Genomic DNA, 20,677 nt, shown 5'->3' on the forward strand with positions numbered 1-20,677 from the left:
CAGCTTTTTACGATTTCACTGTGTGCCTCCAAAGGCTTGTTGCATGTTTGCCGTTTTTGTACTCAAAATGGAAATTAAAATAGAAAGTCAGATTTCTTTACAGCTCCATGTTAGCACACAAAGAAAGAAACCAAAGAGCACTTAAAACAAACAAACATTGAAATAGGTTTATGATACATAAATGCAACAAATTTCCTCACATTCAACAACAGAGAGCATCTTTAACGTTTGCACTAAAGCTCTCATAACATTATTACATTAAATTAAATGTAGTGGACTTTTAAATTAAACATTTTTACAATTTAAGCTGAATGTTCTAAGATTAGGTTCGGAAGTTAAGAGTTAGTGTACAATCGCTGTCAGTCATCATCTCCATGGCAACAACACGCACGTTTGAATAAAGGTTGATTCCACACCTGCATGTTGACTTCAGCACAAAAGCATAATAACAATGCAACAATATGTCATAAATTACTGTTGTTATTCCCCCCACCTTCCACCTTATTTTATTTTAATCAAGCAGAAAACAATTTCCTCCTCAGTCCTCTTTGAACTTACTCGTTGAGCCAAAACAACTATGAACTCTACTCCATGCTCACACTGCCCTCCAGTGTTGAACAATCAGTACAGCAGTTTGGAAAATGGAAGCTCACACAACCTTAAAATATGGATAAAGTACGGCGTTATAAATTGGACATGTTAATTTTTTGGGGTTGTTAATTTGTAATTTATGATGTGTTTTGCGTTTTTAAAAAATGTTTTTTTTTCTTTTGTGAATTATAAACCACCCTGCATGACAGAAGACTATACAGTCTGTTTAATGGAACTTTATTGACAAAACAAACCCTTACCTTATGTTTGGCACATATAGGTCTTATATTGCTGCCAACTCGGCTCTGAAAAATATCGACACTTTATTATTATTATTGTTGCTGTATTATTATTATTATTATTATGATTATTGTCATTAATTTCTTCTTTTGTATTAAAACAACTGGGTGGATGGATGGATTTTTATTCTGTAAATAGATTTACCGATACGCTCCATGATTGATAAATCATAAAAAAAAACAAGAGATTGTTAATTTATTTGTACGTGATCAAATGTGTACATTTGGCAAGGGATCAAACAGTGATGACCTGTTATGACTTGCGTTCTGTGAAATCACTATTGATTGGACAGATTCCGAGACATCTTCAATTACATGTTAATTAACGTTGGATTGACGACTTAATGTTTTAACATTTGTAACATTTATGTACACGATTTAGAAGCCATTAAACACGATTAAGCTTTTTTATATGTATTTATTGTTGAACAAGGAACGTGTCAATACAATCATTTTATGAAGTCGTTGCTGCTACGACTAATGTCCACTAGATGGCAGAGTCTACCTTCTTTTTACATTGGAGCCATTAAAGAAGTCGATGGGGGGGGGACAAATCACAAACTTTTCAGACATCAATTTTATTCGAAGCACTTTGTTTTGACCGATAAACATTATCCAACACCTTATGACTTAGCCCATTCCAAAACCTTTTGCACTGAATTTTTTTACTTGGCATTACAGCACTGAACTGTCATCACAAGAGCAAATACAAATCCATCATATGCACACTGAGGGAAAAAAACCCCCACAAAAATAGAAAGGCCTGCCAGCTAACGTGGCAAAACCACATCCAGTTTGTCCAAGATACACTCACTGCATTGAAACACAAGTACATTAGCAGATTTTTTATTTTTTGTTTGTTTTGCTGGCAGAAATATACTGTAAGCTTTCATACTATTCTCACATTGTGCTTTTGTAGCAGCAAACACATACTTTCAAGACATTTCTCAAATAAAATAATTCACGTTATGCATGTAGAATACAATATTATCATATGAGAGTCATACAGACCAGAGGATGGTGATGGCTGTAAAGGCCATCGACGGACTGACTGAAGCAATGTGGCATCTGATTTGACCTTTTAAATATCGCAGATGAACTCAGCTCTGTTTTCAGCTTTATTCAACATCCCTGAAAGAGCTTGTTAGCAGCCAACATGGTACTATTTAAAAAAAAATAATGAAAACGTTAAATGAGTGTCTAACTTGACGTAACAGCTAATAAACGAAGTGCGCATGTCGAATTCAAGTTGCATTATGGGTAGCGGCGTGGTGCATTGTGGGTAGGCGAAACTACCCAACGGTTATTGAAAATGAATTGGATCCGATGGAATCGGCTCTGATAGAAACGTTTCAACGGCTGAAAAGTTGCTGTTTTTTTTATTAACATGCATAGCATGTGGTTTACTGATATCGGGGAAGTTGACTTGCAAGCTTTAAAGTGTACAGTTGGGCAAAGATTGTCACCACACTAATCTCCGCCATTCAAATTGATAGGGTAGTTGGTAGCCTCGTTTTGTTGTGTTTTCCTTCGCGCATGCGCAAATTTAATGCGCACTTCGCTTATTCAATATCTTTGGCAAATGTGTATAAGTGCTGGAACATACCCTTATGCAGTCTGCAAAATCCCCCCCCACTTAAAAAAAAAAAAAAAAAAGCTGATTCATGTGCTTTTCTGGCAACTCGAAGGATAGTGATTCACATGTCTGATTCACAGTTCTCAGTTTCTGGCTTTGAGTCTCATCTCCGAACTTTCCTGTCTGGAGTGCGCAGGTTCAGGTTCCCGCCATGCCCGCGTGGGTTTTCTCCCACATTCCTAAAATGTGCATATTAGATAACCCGTTCATTGAATCCTCTAAATTTGACTGATTGTTTTCAGGAGTGTCAAAAATACAGCCGCTCGGCTGGTTCAGTCTGGCGTGAGAGTTAGCTTGACCAGAGACCGCAGCATTAAGCTAGTTTCCCATAATTCTTAGACATGGAAGTAAGGAAGTAGTTCTATTTAACAATTAAATTCATCCATCCATCCATTTTCTTGCCCGCTTATTCCTCACAGGGGTCGCGGGGGGTGCAGGAGCCTATCTCAGCTGGCTCTGGGCAGTAGGCGGGGGGCACCCTGAACTAGTTGCCAGCCAATCTCAGACGATTAAATTCCTTTCTTAAATTGCTTTATCATAGGCTATGAATCGCTATGACAACTTTGTGATTGAAATGCACATGGCCCAAACAATTAGCTTGCTGACTGGACTTGGAAAAAAATAGGACAAAACGATGGGGCTAGCGAAATCTGCTAGGACTTGGGACATAAGGCTCAAAACCGGGACTGTACCGGAAAAACGTGACATCTGGTCACCCGATGTTAGCTATTAGAAACCCATTTTTTCCAGTATAGTTCACTTACATTGGACCCTAATGTCAACAGTATAGAAAGAGAATAGTTTCATTTTGTGTAAAATCGTGCTCTGTATTCAATAACATTCCAGTCATCAATAATGAAGCCCTACAGCTGTTCCATTTGCATAGAAGCCACATCGCATCATTCACCGGCACATTTTGCAGCAAAATGTCAATAAGTCCACATGATGTCAATAATAGCTGATCCAAACACAAAAGTGCACCAAACAATACCAGCCAGAAGTACTAATCTACTGTCACTTTGTTGCGTTCACTCAATACTGAAAGTTCCCTTTTTAAGGCTTGTCTCTGTAAAAACATTAAATTGCCATGCAGTACACACATTCTTTTGCAAACAGGCAATATACTGCGATACAGACAGCTGACAGACAAACCTAGTGGTCTGCGTTCTAGTTTTGTAACTCTGGATCGCACCCGCAGGGAACTTTCTCAGGCTTTTCAGGCAAAGTGAGAACAAAAGGAAAGAGAACGCCTTTGGCTTCGAGAGGCGCCCTCAGCGGCTCTTCCACAAAGAAGGCGTTCTCCTCCTCCACCACGAACTGAAGAGTCTGGCTTTTGTTCACACAGTAGATGCAGTTGCCTACGACGGCGCACCTAAACGGCAAGGAGCTGCCGAGCCGTTGCGACGCGCAATCGTTCCACATTTTCACGATGCTGTTGTACTTGAACACGTTGATCCCCTGCTCGCGGGTCACGTCGAAGCGGTAGATGAAGCTCTTCAACGCCACCATGTCTGTCGACTTCTTCCTGCTGTTGTTGTACGGGCACTCCTGCCACTCGTCCCTCTTGGCGTCGTACTTGAGGAGGCGATAGAAGAGCGAGCCCCCGGACACGTAAAGTTCCCCGTTGCAGGTCGTAGCCTCGTGAGCTACGGCGAAGGCTCCCTTCGGCAAAGGGGCTACGGCGGTCCAGCGGTCCATGCGAGGGTCGTATTTTTCCACGGTAAACAAACACTCCCCACCGATAGCGTACAGGTTGCCGTCCATGGACACGAGTTTTAGTTGGGCGCGAGCTTGCGTCATGGGTCGGATCTCTGCCCAGTTGTTTGTTTTGGGGTTGTAACAGAAGACCTTGTCTGATACCCTCCCCTTATCCCCATAACCTTTTATCCCACCCGCCACAAACAAATAGTTGTACATAGTGCAGATTCCGCATCCTTTCGTGTTGACATCCTCGGGCAAGGATGTCAAAGCTCGCCAGTCGTTAGCCGCTTCGCTAAAGGAGTAGATCGTGTGACTCTCCTCCAGAGACCCCACGGACAACGGACTCTGCGGACGGCTTCCGCAGCGGCTCGGCGGACGGCTCCCGACGCGTTCAAACACGTCGTTAATCTCGGCGGCCATGAGAGTCTTCCTCCCGTCCATTCGCTTCTTCAGGACCAGATCGCGCTCGGACCCGGTCAGACGCCCGTACACGCAGGGGTCCTTGAGGATCTGCAGGAAGTTGTCGCTCATGAAGCCGTAGGCGGTTTCCTTGAGTTCACTAAGTCGCTGCTTTTTGGCGATGCTCAGAATCTCGTAGCAGTTCGCCGCAGTGATCTGTTCCGTCATGCGGTCCATGGCCGCCTGGACGCCGCAAGGGATCTGGAGGATTTTGGCCCCCGTGATGACTTCTACGACGTTGTCTTTAGAAACATTCATCTGGGAAGTGTAAACATAGTCGATTAGCGTAGACAAAGTCTTGTAGCTCATGCCCTTCACTTTGAGGACGTTTCGTGACAGCCGAGCTTTGAAGTAGTCGCTTTTTTCCGCCAGGACGGACTTGTGAGCGCTGATGGTCTGACCGCCAACTTCGATTACTAAATCAGGCTCAGTTCCACCAGACAAGGAATCGACTGCAACTGAGCCGCCCTGGAGGTTGCATGATAGGTTTGATTGATCTGTTTCTGGTTTACAATCGGCAAAGCGTGACTCTTTGGCTCTTGCGCCATTGGGGATTTGACTGTTTGCGCAGTTTGATTGCATGTGGGACGCACTGGAGTCAGCACGAGATGGAAAGTCCACCTCGTTCTTTTCTTTGGAGGGATGAAGCTTATTTGTACTTGCCATGTATGAGCCGTTACCTTTTTGACAATCGTGGTTGTTTTCACTTATCGGTCGTCCATCCAGAAGGTATTCCTTCCCAAAAACTGTCGGGGCGGTGAATTCTGGGTCGTCCCGCAAGAACCCTTGGACACAACCTGGATTTAAATCCCTGGCCTTGTCAGTGCTTGCCACGAGGTTGACCGTGTGGCGGGTGACGTCGGCCTCGATTGCGGCGACTCCTCCTGGCCTTTGGCCCTCGGTCATTCTGATGTTACTCACTTCTAATGGAGGATGGCGTCCTTACTGATCATGCTGGGGGTGGACAAACCTTTGTCTTTTGTGTCTTTCTGCCACCTACATGGAGGGGAAGAAACATGAGTCATTTAGATGCAGTTGCTGAGGGGCATTATCTCGCTTATCAAAACACGACTGCCTTTGCAATAACGCGAGAAAGCTTTGCTGTCTCATCATTTCAACCTAATAAATGAAAACCCCACACAGAAAGGAGGGAGCCAAGATGAGATCCCCAAACATTAAAACTCGAGTTAGGGTTAGCAAAAATCATTTATAAATGGATTTTAGTATGTCAAATAAAATGTTGTAGGGGCTTAACTTGGGTTTTTTGACGGGGCTATACCCCCACCCCCGGTGTAGATAGATAGATAGATAGATAGATAGATAGATAGATAGATATACAGCAGAATATAAACATTTCCTTTTGAGGGATTATTATCCCAAGTATACAGATAGAAGCAGTAGCCCTTATGCTAAATACTGCAGTGACCACAATTGATATTGTACATGATTGTTAAAAAAAAAAGTAATACACACAAAAAAAAACAAGGCCAAGGAAAGACATCATCATTCCTTTAGAGTCAAACTGCGTGACCTACTGCAATAATCACCCTAGAAGCCCATTATTAAGAGCTAGAAGTAGATGCATTTAGTGCGCGTGCGCAAGGCTAAATTGCTCCTTAAAATGACAAGGGTGAGAAGAACCTTCTCGTTTCATCATGCTCTTGAAACAACGAACAAATAAGTGGTAAAATGACAGAGGGTCAGATTGCAACCTTAGAAGAATCCACGTTTGTTTCCATGCGAAGTTAAATGCAACCTACCTGCGATTCCAGGCTGTGATTATTAAAGCGCTCTTGGAAGCCAGCAAAGCTCCGTTACGTAAAACCTCCACACAATCCTGACCAAGCAGTCACCCCGGCCGACTTTGTTTCATCCACATTTTCGTCCTGATCCCGTCCACCCGTTCACCTCTTAAACCACCCGATCCTATGAATGGTTTTGCCTTCGGCGAGCTCAAAGTCTCCCCGCGGCCGAGGCGAGGCTGAAGCGGCTGAATCGAACAGCAAGCAGCGACTCCCCACCGGTGGGCGCGCCTCCCTCCCTCTTTCCCTCCCCTCCTCCCTCCTTCACCAGCCTCCTCGCGTGACCGTGCACTCAACAAATGTGGCGAGTGTCTTCATGCGTTGGACGTGTCCAACATTGGCAGCATGACTAGTCAGGGGATGCCTTGTTATTTATTTATTTTTTTACCCCTACAGTTGACTATTGCCTTAAACCACGCCCCTTCGGTTAGTATTAACCCTCAACTGTACAGGGCAAGGCACCATCTGTTGACCGAACTTGGCACAGTACATGAAATCTATAGATTTCTGAAGGTGGCAAAAGTAAAATCCTTATTTAATGTAAATTCTAGTGTGTGTGTGTGTGTGCGTGTGTTGGGAGTAAAAGTATATCGCTTCAACTCCCGTTGAGTAAAAAAGAAAAAAAAAAAAGCTCTGAAATTTACTCAAGCACAAAAGTTTAAAAAATTAAATAAAATATACTGCAGTTATGCGCAATAACAATTTCGATAACTGGACCCAATTAAAAAATGCAAACAAAATAATATATCTTACATTAATTAAGAAGAAAATACAGAGGACACGCTATTAAACCGTATTCACATTGCTAACAAGGTAAACTGATTAGCAAAAATAACCAAGTGCTAAATCAGTAAATGATAACAGAAAAAAAATATACCTTACCTGTATGGTTTTTCAGATTAGTGGATGCGAGTGCTTCTCTCTCTCTCTCTTTTTTTTTTTTCGTTTTTACGTCACCCTCTTCAACAAGAACAAAATTTTGTAACCACCCCCAGCCAAAATAGTATAATTTGTCTATCAAATGGAGGAGGAGGAGCTAATACCCCAGCTGTGCAATCGGTGACATATTGTGATTTTTTTGGCGGCCCGCGGCAAATACTAAAAATAATTTTTCAATGCTGTAAAAAAAAAGAAAAAAAAAAAAGAGGGTGGATTAAACATTTCTAGCTACGCAAAGACACAAATTTGCAGCTAATAATTCAGTTTCAGAAATAAAAATAGTTTCGTCCACTTGTTGCTTAGTGTCAAGGTCCAATTTGTGAAAACATCACATTAGATTAATGGTTCTTAAGTGTAGTCAGTTGACGACCGATTGTTCTTGTGGTTCAGGATGTCAAATTGGGATTCAGCTGCTGCTCAGTGGAGAGACGTATCAATTTGCCTTGTGACTGTTAGCAGTTTTCAATGAGTAACTGTACATTATAACTCATTCACTGCCATTGACGGAAAAAGACGTCAAATGATGCATTTTTTTTGCTGGTCTGTGAATGAATGTGTTAATAACTAAAAAAAAAAAAAAAAAAGCAATATGGCCCTTGCAGCTTTCTATTTTTCTGTATGTGGCCCTCAGATGAAAAAGTTTGGACACCCCTGACCTAAGCCATGATTGGAGACTGGGAAAAAACAAAAAAAAACGGCCATCATTTTGGCTTAGTGCGCACAAGTGCACACGCACATCCCTTCATAGCATGATACTAGATTTAAGACTCATTTTGGAGCAGGATCAAATTGTGCTCTTATACTCTACTCTCAACTCAGTGTAGTGTTTGTTGGCTGGTGCCTCCCACCTTCTCGCGTATTCCTGCTCAACAATAGCAGTGAAAAACTTTCATAGCAACTGGTCTGCCGATGTATAAATAGAAAGGGAGCCACGGCGAGGGTATCTCACAAAGATCAGGCCTGTGAGATTAGCACTATTCAGATGGGAGGTTTAAATGGCAGACACTGAGAAGTGCACACGAAATGTGCGTCTCCATGGAAACCAAAACAAGAGCCTTGGAGCGAGCTAGCTGGCTAGCTAGCATCAGTTACTACAAGTCGTAGACAGACCAGTAGCCTACAAATGTTTTCAAACAGATGCGCATATGTGATTATTTTAGGAGCTAGAAGATAGTATGTGGGAGCATAGTGGAAAAAGGTTGCGCAACAGTGGATGTGGGCGTTTGGAGCGAGAAAACGGCTTCACCTTCTCTCTGCTCGGCAGTGGGAGAAAACGACGAGTGAAATCCCAGAAGAGCTGCATCGGGCTCCTCTCACCTACCTCGGAGACATTGCTAGTCTCAACATGTAGTAAAGGCGTCATGACTGGAGAATTGAAGAATGCTACAGTTTGTTTAGTACGGAGACTCTAAGGTGACATGGTAGAAAAAAAACAACAACTTTGCGTAATCTTTGCGAGGGAACGTAAAGATTGCGTGCCCTCGCAAAAAACTTTGCGTTCTCTCACAGTTTGCGAGGGAACGCAAAGTTGTTTTTTTCACCTACCATGTCACCTTAGCTACGCCGTAAACACTTCCGGGTCATCTTCCATGTGAACAAAAGCGACGCGTAAACAAAGCAGTGGAAAAATACATGCTCCATCCTAGTCGCTTTAGAAAAGCTTTCCCACTGTTTTTGGATGAGGATGTTTACAAACGTTCCATCCTCGTCGCTTTTGTTTACAAACTTTACATGGAAGATGACCCGGAAGTGTTTACGGCGAAGCTAAGGTGACATGGTGGGCGAAAAAAACAACTGCGTTCACGCAAAGATGTTTTGCGAGGGAACGCAAAGTTTAGGAGGTAACCAAGGTTAGGATATCATTTCCGAAAATGGTGCATCCTTATAACACAAAGGACAGGAGTATCTCAATAAAACGTTTATATTGGTTAAGAACATAACAGAAGAAGTACTATCCAATACATACAAATGTATACAACAACAAAATAATGTTTTTACAGTCTCTTAAATATTCTTAACTGAGTAACAAAAGATGATTCAGGGCTGAGGAATTGTCAATAAAATATTTTTCCATTTATGGAGAACACTGGCCAGCCAGACTTCCGAGTCTTTCCAAAGTAGAAATCAGTCAACGTTACTTCACCTTTTTGATCCATTTTCTTTGTAAACACGCAAGTGGGGAAACACTGAGCCAGTTCCATGACTTGACATTTTATATTACTCAAAGAACGCGGACAGACAGTCCGGAGCGAACTGCATATTTACAACTCAACAAGCCATGACAGATCCCTTAAACCTGATCCTATCACAATAAACAAACAAACAAACACAAAAAAAAACTGTTTCTATAACCACCACATTGTAACTTAACGTTCCTCATGCAGAAATATAAAGTCTCAACACCGTTTTTTATACAAACGAAAAGTGGCGAATCACCTGATGTTAGCCTGCAGTCTGTTTTGACACAACAGTTACTTTACATTTATCTTGCAACAAGATGTCATTCGGAATACTGTAGTGGAGGCAAGTATTTTATTTTATTTTTTAATATAAGCTATTTTGCTTGTTGCCACTGTTCCATAAGTAGATATCTTAGGGACGTAGAGTGGACATAAAAAGTCTACACACCCCTGTTCAAATGCCAGGTTTATATCATGGGGGAAAAAAAATGAGACTAAGATAAATTTCAAAACCTTTTCCACCATTATATGACCTTTGACCTACATGACGTAATTTTAACAAATGAAAATGTATTGCACTTTTAAGTGTGCCCGCTTTGGCAGTATAAATACTGTAGTCATGCAGAGACAAACAAATAAGACTTCTACTTCTATGATTCAGTAGATGCTTTAATAGGAGTTATTTTCTATTTATTACATTATTTGTCAAAATGTGTTGCTTCTAAGCTATCATTTAAAAAAAAAATATATATATATATCTTGGTCTCATTCTTTTTTTATCTGGCATTTGAAGGGGTGTGTAGACTTTTTATAACCACCGTATGTGTGCCTGAAATGAGTGGAAACATTTGTGGGATTATAAAATATCCCAACATTTTTTTTTTTTTTACTGCCTGTTGTGTTTCACTGCCGTGCTGCTGCGTCACACGTTGAGCAAAGGGATCTGCCAGATCAAGATGGTTGCCGTGTTGTCCTCATGGCGCGACTGCTTGGACTTTTTGTTCACCCTGCGGTGGCCCAGACCTCCGGAAACCACCAGGAGGGAGCCGACGTCCACCTTGCTGGTGCGGCGGCCCCTCCGCTGGCGGGCCGGATCGTGGAGCACGTCATAAAGGGCCCCGTCCTCGGGCCCGTGCTCCAAGGAGCCTTGGGACTGAACTAAAGAGCCGCAGGATGAGGACGACAGCGAATCCTGGAGCGCCATGGTGGTGCAGCCTGCCTCGCCCAGCCAGAGTCCTTGGCCCTGAGGTGGGGTCGAAGTGGAGTCTGAGGGGGCCGGAGCGTCGTCTCCATCGTCTGGCTCGACTGGCTGGGCTGATGTTGAGGAGGCGGGCGATGGGAGCCCCGAGGTTCGGTTGCACACCGCTGTGGCCACGGTTAGGAACTTCACCGGGCCGTTGTGGGCATGCAAGGATACCATACCCCGACCTGAAGACGCACACAACCTCGTCAGTTCTCATTTTGCATGGTTCACATTGGAGCTGTGCAATTAATCGAAATTCAATTGCAATTTCAATTGTTACGCTCCACAATTACAAAATCAGCATCATCGTAAAAGAAAAAGATTATTAATACTAATATTCCAGCTGTTTATATTAATTATATAATTTATGCATGTGCACCTTTTTAAAATAACTCATTTAATACATTTTGTTTCATCCAAAAGGAACTTGCATAATCAGTGTTTCAAATAATTGTATTTGTCTTACTATTTTTATGTTTAAACGTTTTCTTTTGTACAAAAAAAGATCGTTCTTCTGCACATGCTGCACTCCAAGTTTTTGCCAACATAAATAAATAAATCTATATGATTATAAATATACATTATTATAAATTGTGTTTGGTCCAAAAGGAACTTAATTATAGTATTTCTTTCTTTTTTTTTTTTAATTGGGCTTAATATTTTTTTTACATGTGTAAACATGTTCTTGTTTTGTACCAAAAAATAAACGATCGTCACCAGTGCACAAGCTGCAAGTTTTTGCCAACATAAATGAATAAATAAATAAATTATTTATTTATCAAATTTATTATTATAAAGTTAGGTATAGCTTTGCTTTTTTTTTTTTCTCCTTTCTTCAGAGTCCCGCCAGAGTCGTGAAGTTGTCAAGAGACCAGAGGAAGGATCAAAGGAAAGAAAGAGATGAAACAAAGTTAAATCCAGCACCAACCAGACACCACCGACCACCCACAGAGTGACAAAACCAGAATCTTTCACCAACCCCAGAAACATCTAAGATCGAGAGAGACCAGAGGACAGACTAAAGGAAGGAACTCCTTCCTTTAAAGGAAGGAAGGGTAGATGAAGCAGAACGAGATCCACAAATCCACCCAATCGTATGCATTAACCCAGGTGTTATTTGTTTCCTCATAACGTAAACACCCACCTACGCATGCATACAAATGTCAATATTGTGAAGCTGTGTTACCTGTGACCTTGGGGATGCCCTGCAGTCTGGGGACGGAGAGGGCCACAGTGACGCCCAGGTTGGTTCCGACGAGCAGCATACCATGGCAAACCAGCAGACTGCTCACTGACACTCTCTGGTTCCCTGCGGGGAAAACATAATGGAGGAAGTTGGAGAACATGAGAGAGACCGGATTCGAGATCCCAACCTCGCAACTAAGAGTCAGACATGCTAAAAATGCTCCAAATACTTTTGTCCAAATAGTCTTTTGCAAATCTCCGAGGGAAAAGAAGCCACTTGAGCAGGCTATAAAACGTTGTTTGTGGAAGGTGAGTCTGCATATTTTCGGCAGCGATGAGGTTTGTCCATCTCCAAGGCAACCCCAAACAGATCCCGAATAAATGTAGCTCTTTTCAAGCCTCGCTTGCACAAAGAAACAAGAGCGTTACATAACAGACTGACTGATGCGGAATACTGTAATTAAGCAACAGGCAGTGCTTTTATTCAGGCGAGCTTGGGGCAGCTTTCGCAGAACAATGCCACCTGTTTGTTTGCCTCTTGCTCGCAAATATTCGTGCGACGCACAATAAAGTCAAGAGCGCTTCTCGCGTTTACAGCTCGGTACATAAAGGAAGGCAATAAAGTTGACAGATTGCGGGAGTTGGAATTTGACACATCACAGATATGAGAGACGACAAATAACTATGATCTGAGAAAAAAAAAAAAAAAAAAAAAGTTTGACTGGTTTGGTGGCAAGGCAGTCATGTCATCATGAGTCATGACTATGCTAACAGCTTGACTTGAATTTCCTCCCGCACACTAATCTTCTTTGGCCGCAGAAAAAAAAATGGTTTCCAGTCCCTGTGTTGGACCCCACTGAAGATGTGACCAATTGCGCGGGGCACGCCAACTTGCGTTGCTCGATTATGGGAGGGGGGAAACAATCAAGAAAAAAAAATCATTACAATTAATTTGGCAATAATTGAAATCACAATTAAACTTTTTTTTTTTTTTTGTACAAAACAAGAAAATGTTTCAGCATTTAAAAATATTGAAACCAATGAAAAAAAATAGAAACACTATAATTATGTAAGTTCCTTTTGGACTGAACAGAATTTATAATAATGTATTTATATTTATTTACTGTATTTATGTTGGCAAAAACTTTAAGTTGGAGTGCAGTACGATGATCATTTATTTGTTGGTACAAAAGAGGAAAAATATTTACATATTTAAAAATATTAAGACTAATTAAAAAAAAAATAGAAACAATATAATTATGTAAGTTCCTTTTTTGGACCGAAGAGAATTTCTAATAATATATATTCATATTTATTTATTGATGTTGGCAAAAACTTGAACCTGAAGTGCAGTAGGACGATCATTTGTATTTTGGTACACAACAAGAATATATTTAAACGTAAAAAATAAATAAATAAAATAAATTTAAAATGACTAATTTAATAAACACTAATTAAAATGCATTAAATTAGTCATTTTAAATTAAAAAAAATGCAAATGTATAAATTTTAACAACTCAAAAAAATAGTATTAATATTTTTATTTTTTTATTTTTTACAATGTTGCTGATTTTATAATTGTGGAGTGTAACTGAAATTGTAATTGAATTTGGATTAATAGGACTGCCCTATCACCAACCACTTTGGCATTGCTCTGGTAATCCCGCCGGAGGCAGCCAGGTACGGTCCTCTCAAGCCCATCTGAAGACCGACAATCTTAACCACATGTGCTTGTAATGAAGTCCTGCAATGAGCAGAAAAACACATTGCAGGTTGAGGGGGGGGGGGGCTTGGTCAACTTTCACAATATTTGGAGTTCCCCACCCAGAGGGCAAACTAAAATAAATCCAGAGTGAACATCCACCCGATGCTGATCCAACAGCGGAGCACCACTTTGATCCGCACTTAGCCCTGACAAGCAACAGCAGGAGGGAGGACTAAATCTCACACGGCACCAGCAATTCACTCACACTAAGAATAACAACAGCAGCACGTGCGCAATTGTGCTTCTCCTCTAAAATTCTTCGGGATTAACCGGAGACTTTTAAGCTGATACAGTGCTCGGTGTCTACTGTTAACATGTGGATTTTCACTTTTTAATCAGGGGGGGCTGTGGCCCCGTTTTGACCAAGTGGTACAGTGGTTGCGTTGAGTGTTATCTTTTCTACAGTCGAGCTGTCAAAATTAAATTGAAGTATATTTCTATTTGTTTCCATTTTGCAGCACTTAGCATTCGAATATATCTACATTTCAGCATTATTTGCAAATGTGTTTAGAAGTGTGGCCCTGGTTGATCTCTTATACTCTGCTGCCACCTGCTGGCCGTTTTTGTAATTACTACCACTGCTTCACCCAATCTCTGCAGTTCAGAGGTTGCATCAAAGCCTTCTGTATGCTCGAGCATAAAAAAACGTATAAATACGTCTTTGGGACAATTAAAACATTTAAAATAAAACATATTTATATATCTAAATTAATAAGTGAGTAATCATTTGGAGCCACTTTTTCTTTTTTTCTTGATTTAAAATTGTCCAAATCTGCTGATATCAGCATATCAACAGTAATTGTTCACTGATTTTTTTGTAGTCCTTCATGAAAGAATACTGATTATCGTCTGTGTTCAAATAAGACATTTGCAAACATCTGTTTTTACTTTGGAAAACAATGGACAAACCTGTAACAGTACATCAATCCCCCGCACTTTTTTTTTTTTTTTTAGAATTTTTTATTTTATTATTATTTTTTATTTTTATCATAATATTTTTTTATTATTTTTTATTTTTTTAGTTTTTCCTTGCCCTTTTGTGGTTCGATCAGGGGATATTGTTGGTATTTATCAACTGTGAACATATGAAGCCCTGTGAAACTTTTTTTGAATGATTAAGGGCTATACAAATAAACTTCATTACCATTTAGTCCTGCTTTTGCCGAGTCTAAAATGGACTCTACCTTGTGTTACCAAATTGGCAGATACGGCGGGGGGTGCGTAATCAACCGCATCCGCCGGAACACCCAAATTCACAAAAACGCTAAACTAGACTTGCCCCAGAATGAAAATTATGATCCACCCGTTTTTAGCCCGAGCGCAGTCTACTCTAACAAAAAAAAAAAAAAAAAAAAAAAAAAAAAAAAACGTCGGCGAGACTTGCGCCGGTGCGCAGATCTGTAAAATGGGAACCCAAGAATCATAACTGATCGTAGATTAGAAATAATAGTCGTGTAAAAAAACAAGCCAGAGGTCCAATTTATTGGCCCCTCCTTTGATGTTTGTCTCATTTAAAACATGCATGGCTGCCTTTTTAGGTCACACAGCAGCAGACAAAGGCACACCCTGCAACCCGACTGACTGCCACCATTTTCAAACATTCTGGACAATAAAGCCAGCAAAAACATCCAAAAATGTGCACAGCACAATAAAAAACAAAAAAACAAAAAAAAACTACTATTCCCATCGAATTGCTCTAAAATATGAGCTGCACTTAGCAAGGTTAAGCATGAAAATGGCTGCTATTACAGCATATTATGCCAAGGCGATACAAAGAACCAGCAGACAGAAATGAAGGCGAGTACTAAGTGCAATTGTTCCAACATGTGCGAACATGAGCAGGGCAAATTTAAAAAGTGCTACTGAGTGAAGAGATCAGATAAAAGAAAACGCCCCAATTTTCCTGACATCACTCATGTTTTCACACAAAAATCCTTTTAGAAATACACTCAACATTATTTGATTCATTCGTATAGTGGATTGTGGAACCTTGAAGCATGATCATAATACATTCCGGGACACAAGCTAACCATGATTTGTTATTATTTTGAATCTTGTTTTCCAACAATAAATAATGGAAATGGAGTGAATGTCAATGCAATGGCTATGAAAATATACATCAATGCTTGTAGCATAAATTAATTGTGATAAAAAAATTTTTATGGAATTTGTTACTGTGAAAAAGTTCATTGCCTCAAAAAAAAAAAAAAATATATATATATATATATAGTATATATAATAATAATAATAATAATAATAATTTTTGTTTGTTGTGTGTTTACATAATAACCTGAAAAGACATTACTGGTTAAATTACAAGCATTTGGGACAAAGGGTTCTAATAATAGACCCGGGTTTGAATCTGACGCAATAACGGAACCCTGCTTGAGATGCTTGCTGAATTTGAGCCCATTTCCACATTGGACGACCCTTTTAGGTCTTTTGAGGTACCAAGTCTGTCTACCAACTTGCGTTGAACCCAGTTCCAGATCAAAAACACATTACTGTTTCTCTTGCAGCCAACCTTTGTACTCTAATTACACCAAAGATGATGCACAGGCTGCAGCACAATTTCCTCGTCTAATTCTGGCCTACGGTAACAACTTGTGGTGATAAATCCCCTGGAGAGCATTCTGGAAAAGTCTCGATAAGAAGAAAACCAAAGCGTTCAAAGTGTGGTATACTTTGTCACAAAAACCAGCCTTCTGCTTCACTTGCAGAACCTGAATCCTTTTGACCAGCTTTGCAAAATAAATCAATAAAATAACACAAGGAAGGTTAAAGAATCATTGAACAAGAATGCTTTGTTATTAGGGCTGGCTATTGATTCAGATTTTCAAAATCGATTCGATTCGGAAGGGGCCCGATTCGATTCGTTATTTGAAGGAAAAACACTCCCCGAAGTCGAGGGCTAACTTCCCGTTAGCATTTGCTAACTTCCTGCTTGCGCTAGGCTAGCGATGTTTTAAAAACGAAGCGTGTTTTGTTTTTAAATGTACAGTGGATGTCATTCTTAACATTGTGTATTTAGTTTTACAGTTAACTCCAACAGTCATTAAACAACTTAACGTACGCTTCGGGAAAACAGAATAACATACACTTGCTAGTTGCTAATGCTACGCAAGCAAAATGGTGCATTCAGGGTACTTTCATTGCGTCGGAAACTTTGGCTTTCTTTGACAGCGTTTTAAGGGGAAAATAATCAGCTATTTAGCTCAATTGGCCGATTGTTTTGGCTGATGTTTGAAGGCCAATAATCGGCCGATTATATTCAGCAGCTGATTAATCGTTTGGGCTCTATTCGGCACCTTAATTTACGGGGTAAAAACAACTGTATTAAAAATATTGATTTGTGATTTTATGAATTGATATTGGACAATGAAAAGGAATATCGACTCAATATCGATATTTTCGACCCAGCCCTATTTGTTAGTGTTAAATAATTCATTGATTGTTCCATACCTCACCTGTTGCATTGAAGTATGGGGGTGTGCTGGCAAAACCTACACCAAACCCATCTTTCTTCTTCAGAAACATACAATTCATGTCGTTTTCGGATGTGGATACAGACACCACACTAATCCAATATTTATACAACTAAAAACTTTAAAATTTAATGAATTGATGGGGTTTAACAGTCTTAATATTAATGTATAAAGCCCATTGTGAAATTTTACCAATCAACAAGCAATTCCAAGTAAAAAAAAAAAAAAAAAGTGAAATACAAAAACAAACAATCTCAATTTTCAGTCCATTTTCTCACGAGTTAACTTTTCACTATTCGTTTCATATAGTAATTGCATACCACCTCCTCAAATCTATGCATTTCATGTCTTGTGATTGGACCTTCATGTCCTATTAAATGTTTCTGGACGTGAAAGAAATGCCAGATGTGCAAAATGAGCTCCGGGAAACGGTCTACTTCTTTCAGCCAGTTTTAAATGTTGCTGTCATCTTGTGGCAAAAGGGATGAGAGTCATCTCAGCCACTGTGTGCTGACGAGGGATCGAAGAACAAAACTGTAAGCAACCACGGCATGCATATGCTTCTCACGAGCGCAAAAAAGATGTCAGCCAACGTAATAAATGTCACTCCCTTTCATCACAAGACAAAGACGCACATCCAGACTTTCCAGAAACGTGTAATCTCCCCGATTGCGTTCATTCTTTTCGGCCGCGTGTTTTTGGGTCAAGGCTGATGTAACGGCGGATTAAAAGATCCGAAGTAGCAGCCAGCTTCTCTGATGACTTCAGCGTGGGACGTTTACCGTGCTGACATTTAATTTGATTTGCACTCAACGTTGTCAGCGATACTTTGACTTAAACCTTTGCGGCAGCAAAGAGTCCTCCTCTTATTGCATTTAAAGAGATAGCAAGTTTGTGGCGCATTGTTCACTTTTTTTTTTTTTTTTTTTTGCTGACTGGATGAGCCAATAATTACAGCTTTACAATCTTAAACAAGCACAGAGTAAAAGAGAGCCGTCTTGTTAAAATGATATTTAATTGCTCTGTAACTCATTCACTACCAGACCAGTTAAAAATGGATTTTTGACGTCTAAAGCCGTCAATGGCACTGAATGCTCACATCAAAACAACCACCATTTGCGAATAATTCTATATTTGGGTTGGCAAAAGCACATTTGACTTAAAACATGCACAGCAATGAATTATATTTGTTTACAAACATGCAAAAAAATTTTTTTTTTTATTTTTTTTATTCTTTTCGAAGACAAGCAGATACCTAAACCCAAGCTTTCTGAAAAAGCAATGTTCATATTAGTCTGGTCTCTGACTTGACCAACAAGGCTCAACTGTGTGAGAAAATGGTCACACAGTTTCAGAACGTTTCTCAACATATGCACAATTACAAAGAATTTTTTTTCATCACCATCAACCATAATATTGTCTGAAGATCACTGAACACTCATGACCTTGTACTGCATTAAAAACTAGCATCATTGTGTACATGGTATTGCCACATGGGCTAAGGAACACCGAAAACCGTTGTCAGTGAACACAGTTTGTTGCTTCATCTACAAATGCAAGTTAGAACTCGAACATGCATCGCAAAAACGATATCAACAACAACCCGAAACGCCGCCAGCTTCTCTGGACCCAATCTCACCTGAGAGTGACGCAATCTTACCTGAGATTAACGCAAAGTGGAAAAAGTGTTCCGTGATCTGACAAGTCCACATTCCAATTATTATTTTTTTTATTAATTTTATTTTTGTTGTCAATTATGGACGTCATGTCCTCCAGGCCAAAGAGGAAAACGTGTCAAGACTTATCAGCGCAAGTTCAAAAGCTAGCATCTGTGATGGTATAGGGTAGGGCTAGGTTAAAAGAAAAAAATAAATAAAAAATACATAAAATCTCTTTTTTCCATAAATTCAGAAGAAAATAGAATTTTTTTGGTAACTTTTTTTTTTTTTCATTAACTGTTGACATGAATTTCAAAGTATTCCTGACATATTGCACTTTAAGACAATTCAGAATATTTTTTAGTTTATATTTAAAATTATTGAATTAGAATTATGAACATTTTCACCTCATCCTTGCTGATGTCAATGTTTGTGTAACACTTTAAAAGGATACTTCACTTATTTACCCCATTACAGCAATAAAAAGTTAATATTTTGTCTATAATCAATTCGATACTTTCATTATTTTTCATGTACAATTAGTACCTTTAAAAACACCTTTTGCAACTTGCTGTCGACTGAAAATGACATCACAAGGGCTCAGGTAACCAATCACAGCTCAGCTTGTGAATGTCACATGACCAAACCTAGAAAACAGATGAGCTGTGATGTCATTTTCAGTCAACAGCAAGTTGCAAAATGTGTTTTTAAAGGTACTAATTGTACATGAAAAAAATCATGAAAATATCAAATTTTTTATAGGCAAAAATATTAATGTTTACCTGCCAAAATTGGCTAAATAAGTAAAGTATCCCTTTAAGTGATTATAACACGTGACCAGTTACAGTTAAAATGTAATGTTTGTGGAGTTTTTATCATGTCCTTAATATTTAAGATGAATTGATGTTCCGTAATTAATTCATGAGACTAAATTGAAGCAAATCAAATCGGGAAAAATCACAAATCTATTTAAAATTGTAAGTAATTGAGCTTTTTTTCCGACATGGCCCTGGTTGATCTCCTTTGCTCTGCTGCCACCTGCTGGCCGTTTGTGTAATAACTACCATTTCTGCAACCGTTCTTTGCAGTTGAGAGGCTGCATCAAAGCCTGCTGTATGCTCTAGCATAAAAAAAACAACAACAACAAAAAACGTATAAACACGTCTTTGGGACACTTAAAACATTTAAAAAAAACGTATTTACACGTTATTGGGAGAAAATGAGTTAAGCAAGAATTGGTGAAAAAAAAAATCCACCTACAAAACTTTTACAATTAGTGTCCTCAGTTCCCGAAAGGTGACGCAACATAGTGGTAAACGTGCCCCGCCCCAGTTTTTCTGGAACACGTTGCAGGGCGCAGGCATCACATTCAACGTCGCAAATAATAAAGTTAACCAAAGTCTGAACATGAAACATCTGGTCTTTGCAGTTTCAACTTTCTCCGTGTCTAATATAATAATGGTCGGCATTCACCGTAAATGTCGTTATCTTACCAGGCAATATATTGTTGACAGGCGTCGCAACATTAATGTCCTGCAGGTGCTCCAGGGTCTCCGTGTGAAAGAGGCGCAAGGTGGACCCCGAGCTGAAAGCAATCCAGATGCCCACGCCAGCCACCACCATGTGGGACACCACCATACCTTCCTCCTGATGCGCCTCCAGTTGCCTCTGGGTGGGCAAAATAGGACAGGTGAGAGTGCAATTAGGAGGCACAAACATAAATACATAAATACA

The 20,677-nt window shown here is 39.9% G+C and overlaps 2 protein-coding genes across 6 annotated transcripts in view; both read right to left on the reverse strand.

The window, feature by feature from the left end:
- Nucleotides 1-8,821, reverse strand: part of kbtbd11 (kelch repeat and BTB (POZ) domain containing 11) — a 37,952-nt gene extending 29,131 nt beyond the window's left edge. For 2 of the 4 annotated variants that reach the window (XR_013287763.1, XR_013287764.1), the window contains exons 1-2: nucleotides 6,447-6,710; nucleotides 1,902-5,682 (exon numbers count right to left, since the gene is read on the reverse strand). Coding sequence is in view for 2 of the 4 variants with exons in the window: in XM_077540059.1 (XP_077396185.1) it covers nucleotides 3,694-5,592 (1,899 nt within the window). In the remaining 2 variants the exon portion in view is untranslated. Of the gene's footprint in view, nucleotides 1-1,288; nucleotides 5,683-6,446; nucleotides 6,711-8,673 lie in introns of those variants that run through there. The other 2 variants (XM_077540059.1, XM_077540058.1) reach the window with 2 other exon arrangements.
- A 511-nt stretch (nucleotides 8,822-9,332) lies between these two features.
- The window catches only part of arhgef10 (Rho guanine nucleotide exchange factor (GEF) 10), a 43,732-nt gene continuing 32,387 nt past the window's right edge, over nucleotides 9,333-20,677 (reverse strand). For both annotated transcript variants that reach the window (XM_077538796.1, XM_077538795.1), the window contains 3 exons: nucleotides 20,437-20,611; nucleotides 12,037-12,159; nucleotides 9,333-11,035 (listed from right to left, as the gene is read on the reverse strand). In XM_077538796.1, the coding sequence (XP_077394922.1) occupies nucleotides 10,530-11,035; nucleotides 12,037-12,159; nucleotides 20,437-20,611 (804 nt within the window). In that variant the 3' untranslated portion in view covers nucleotides 9,333-10,529. The remainder of the gene's footprint in view (nucleotides 11,036-12,036; nucleotides 12,160-20,436; nucleotides 20,612-20,677) is intronic.

Source organism: Festucalex cinctus, chromosome 12 (genome assembly GCF_051991245.1).
Source record: "Festucalex cinctus isolate MCC-2025b chromosome 12, RoL_Fcin_1.0, whole genome shotgun sequence".
NCBI classification, from domain to species: Eukaryota; Metazoa; Chordata; class Actinopteri; order Syngnathiformes; family Syngnathidae; genus Festucalex; species Festucalex cinctus.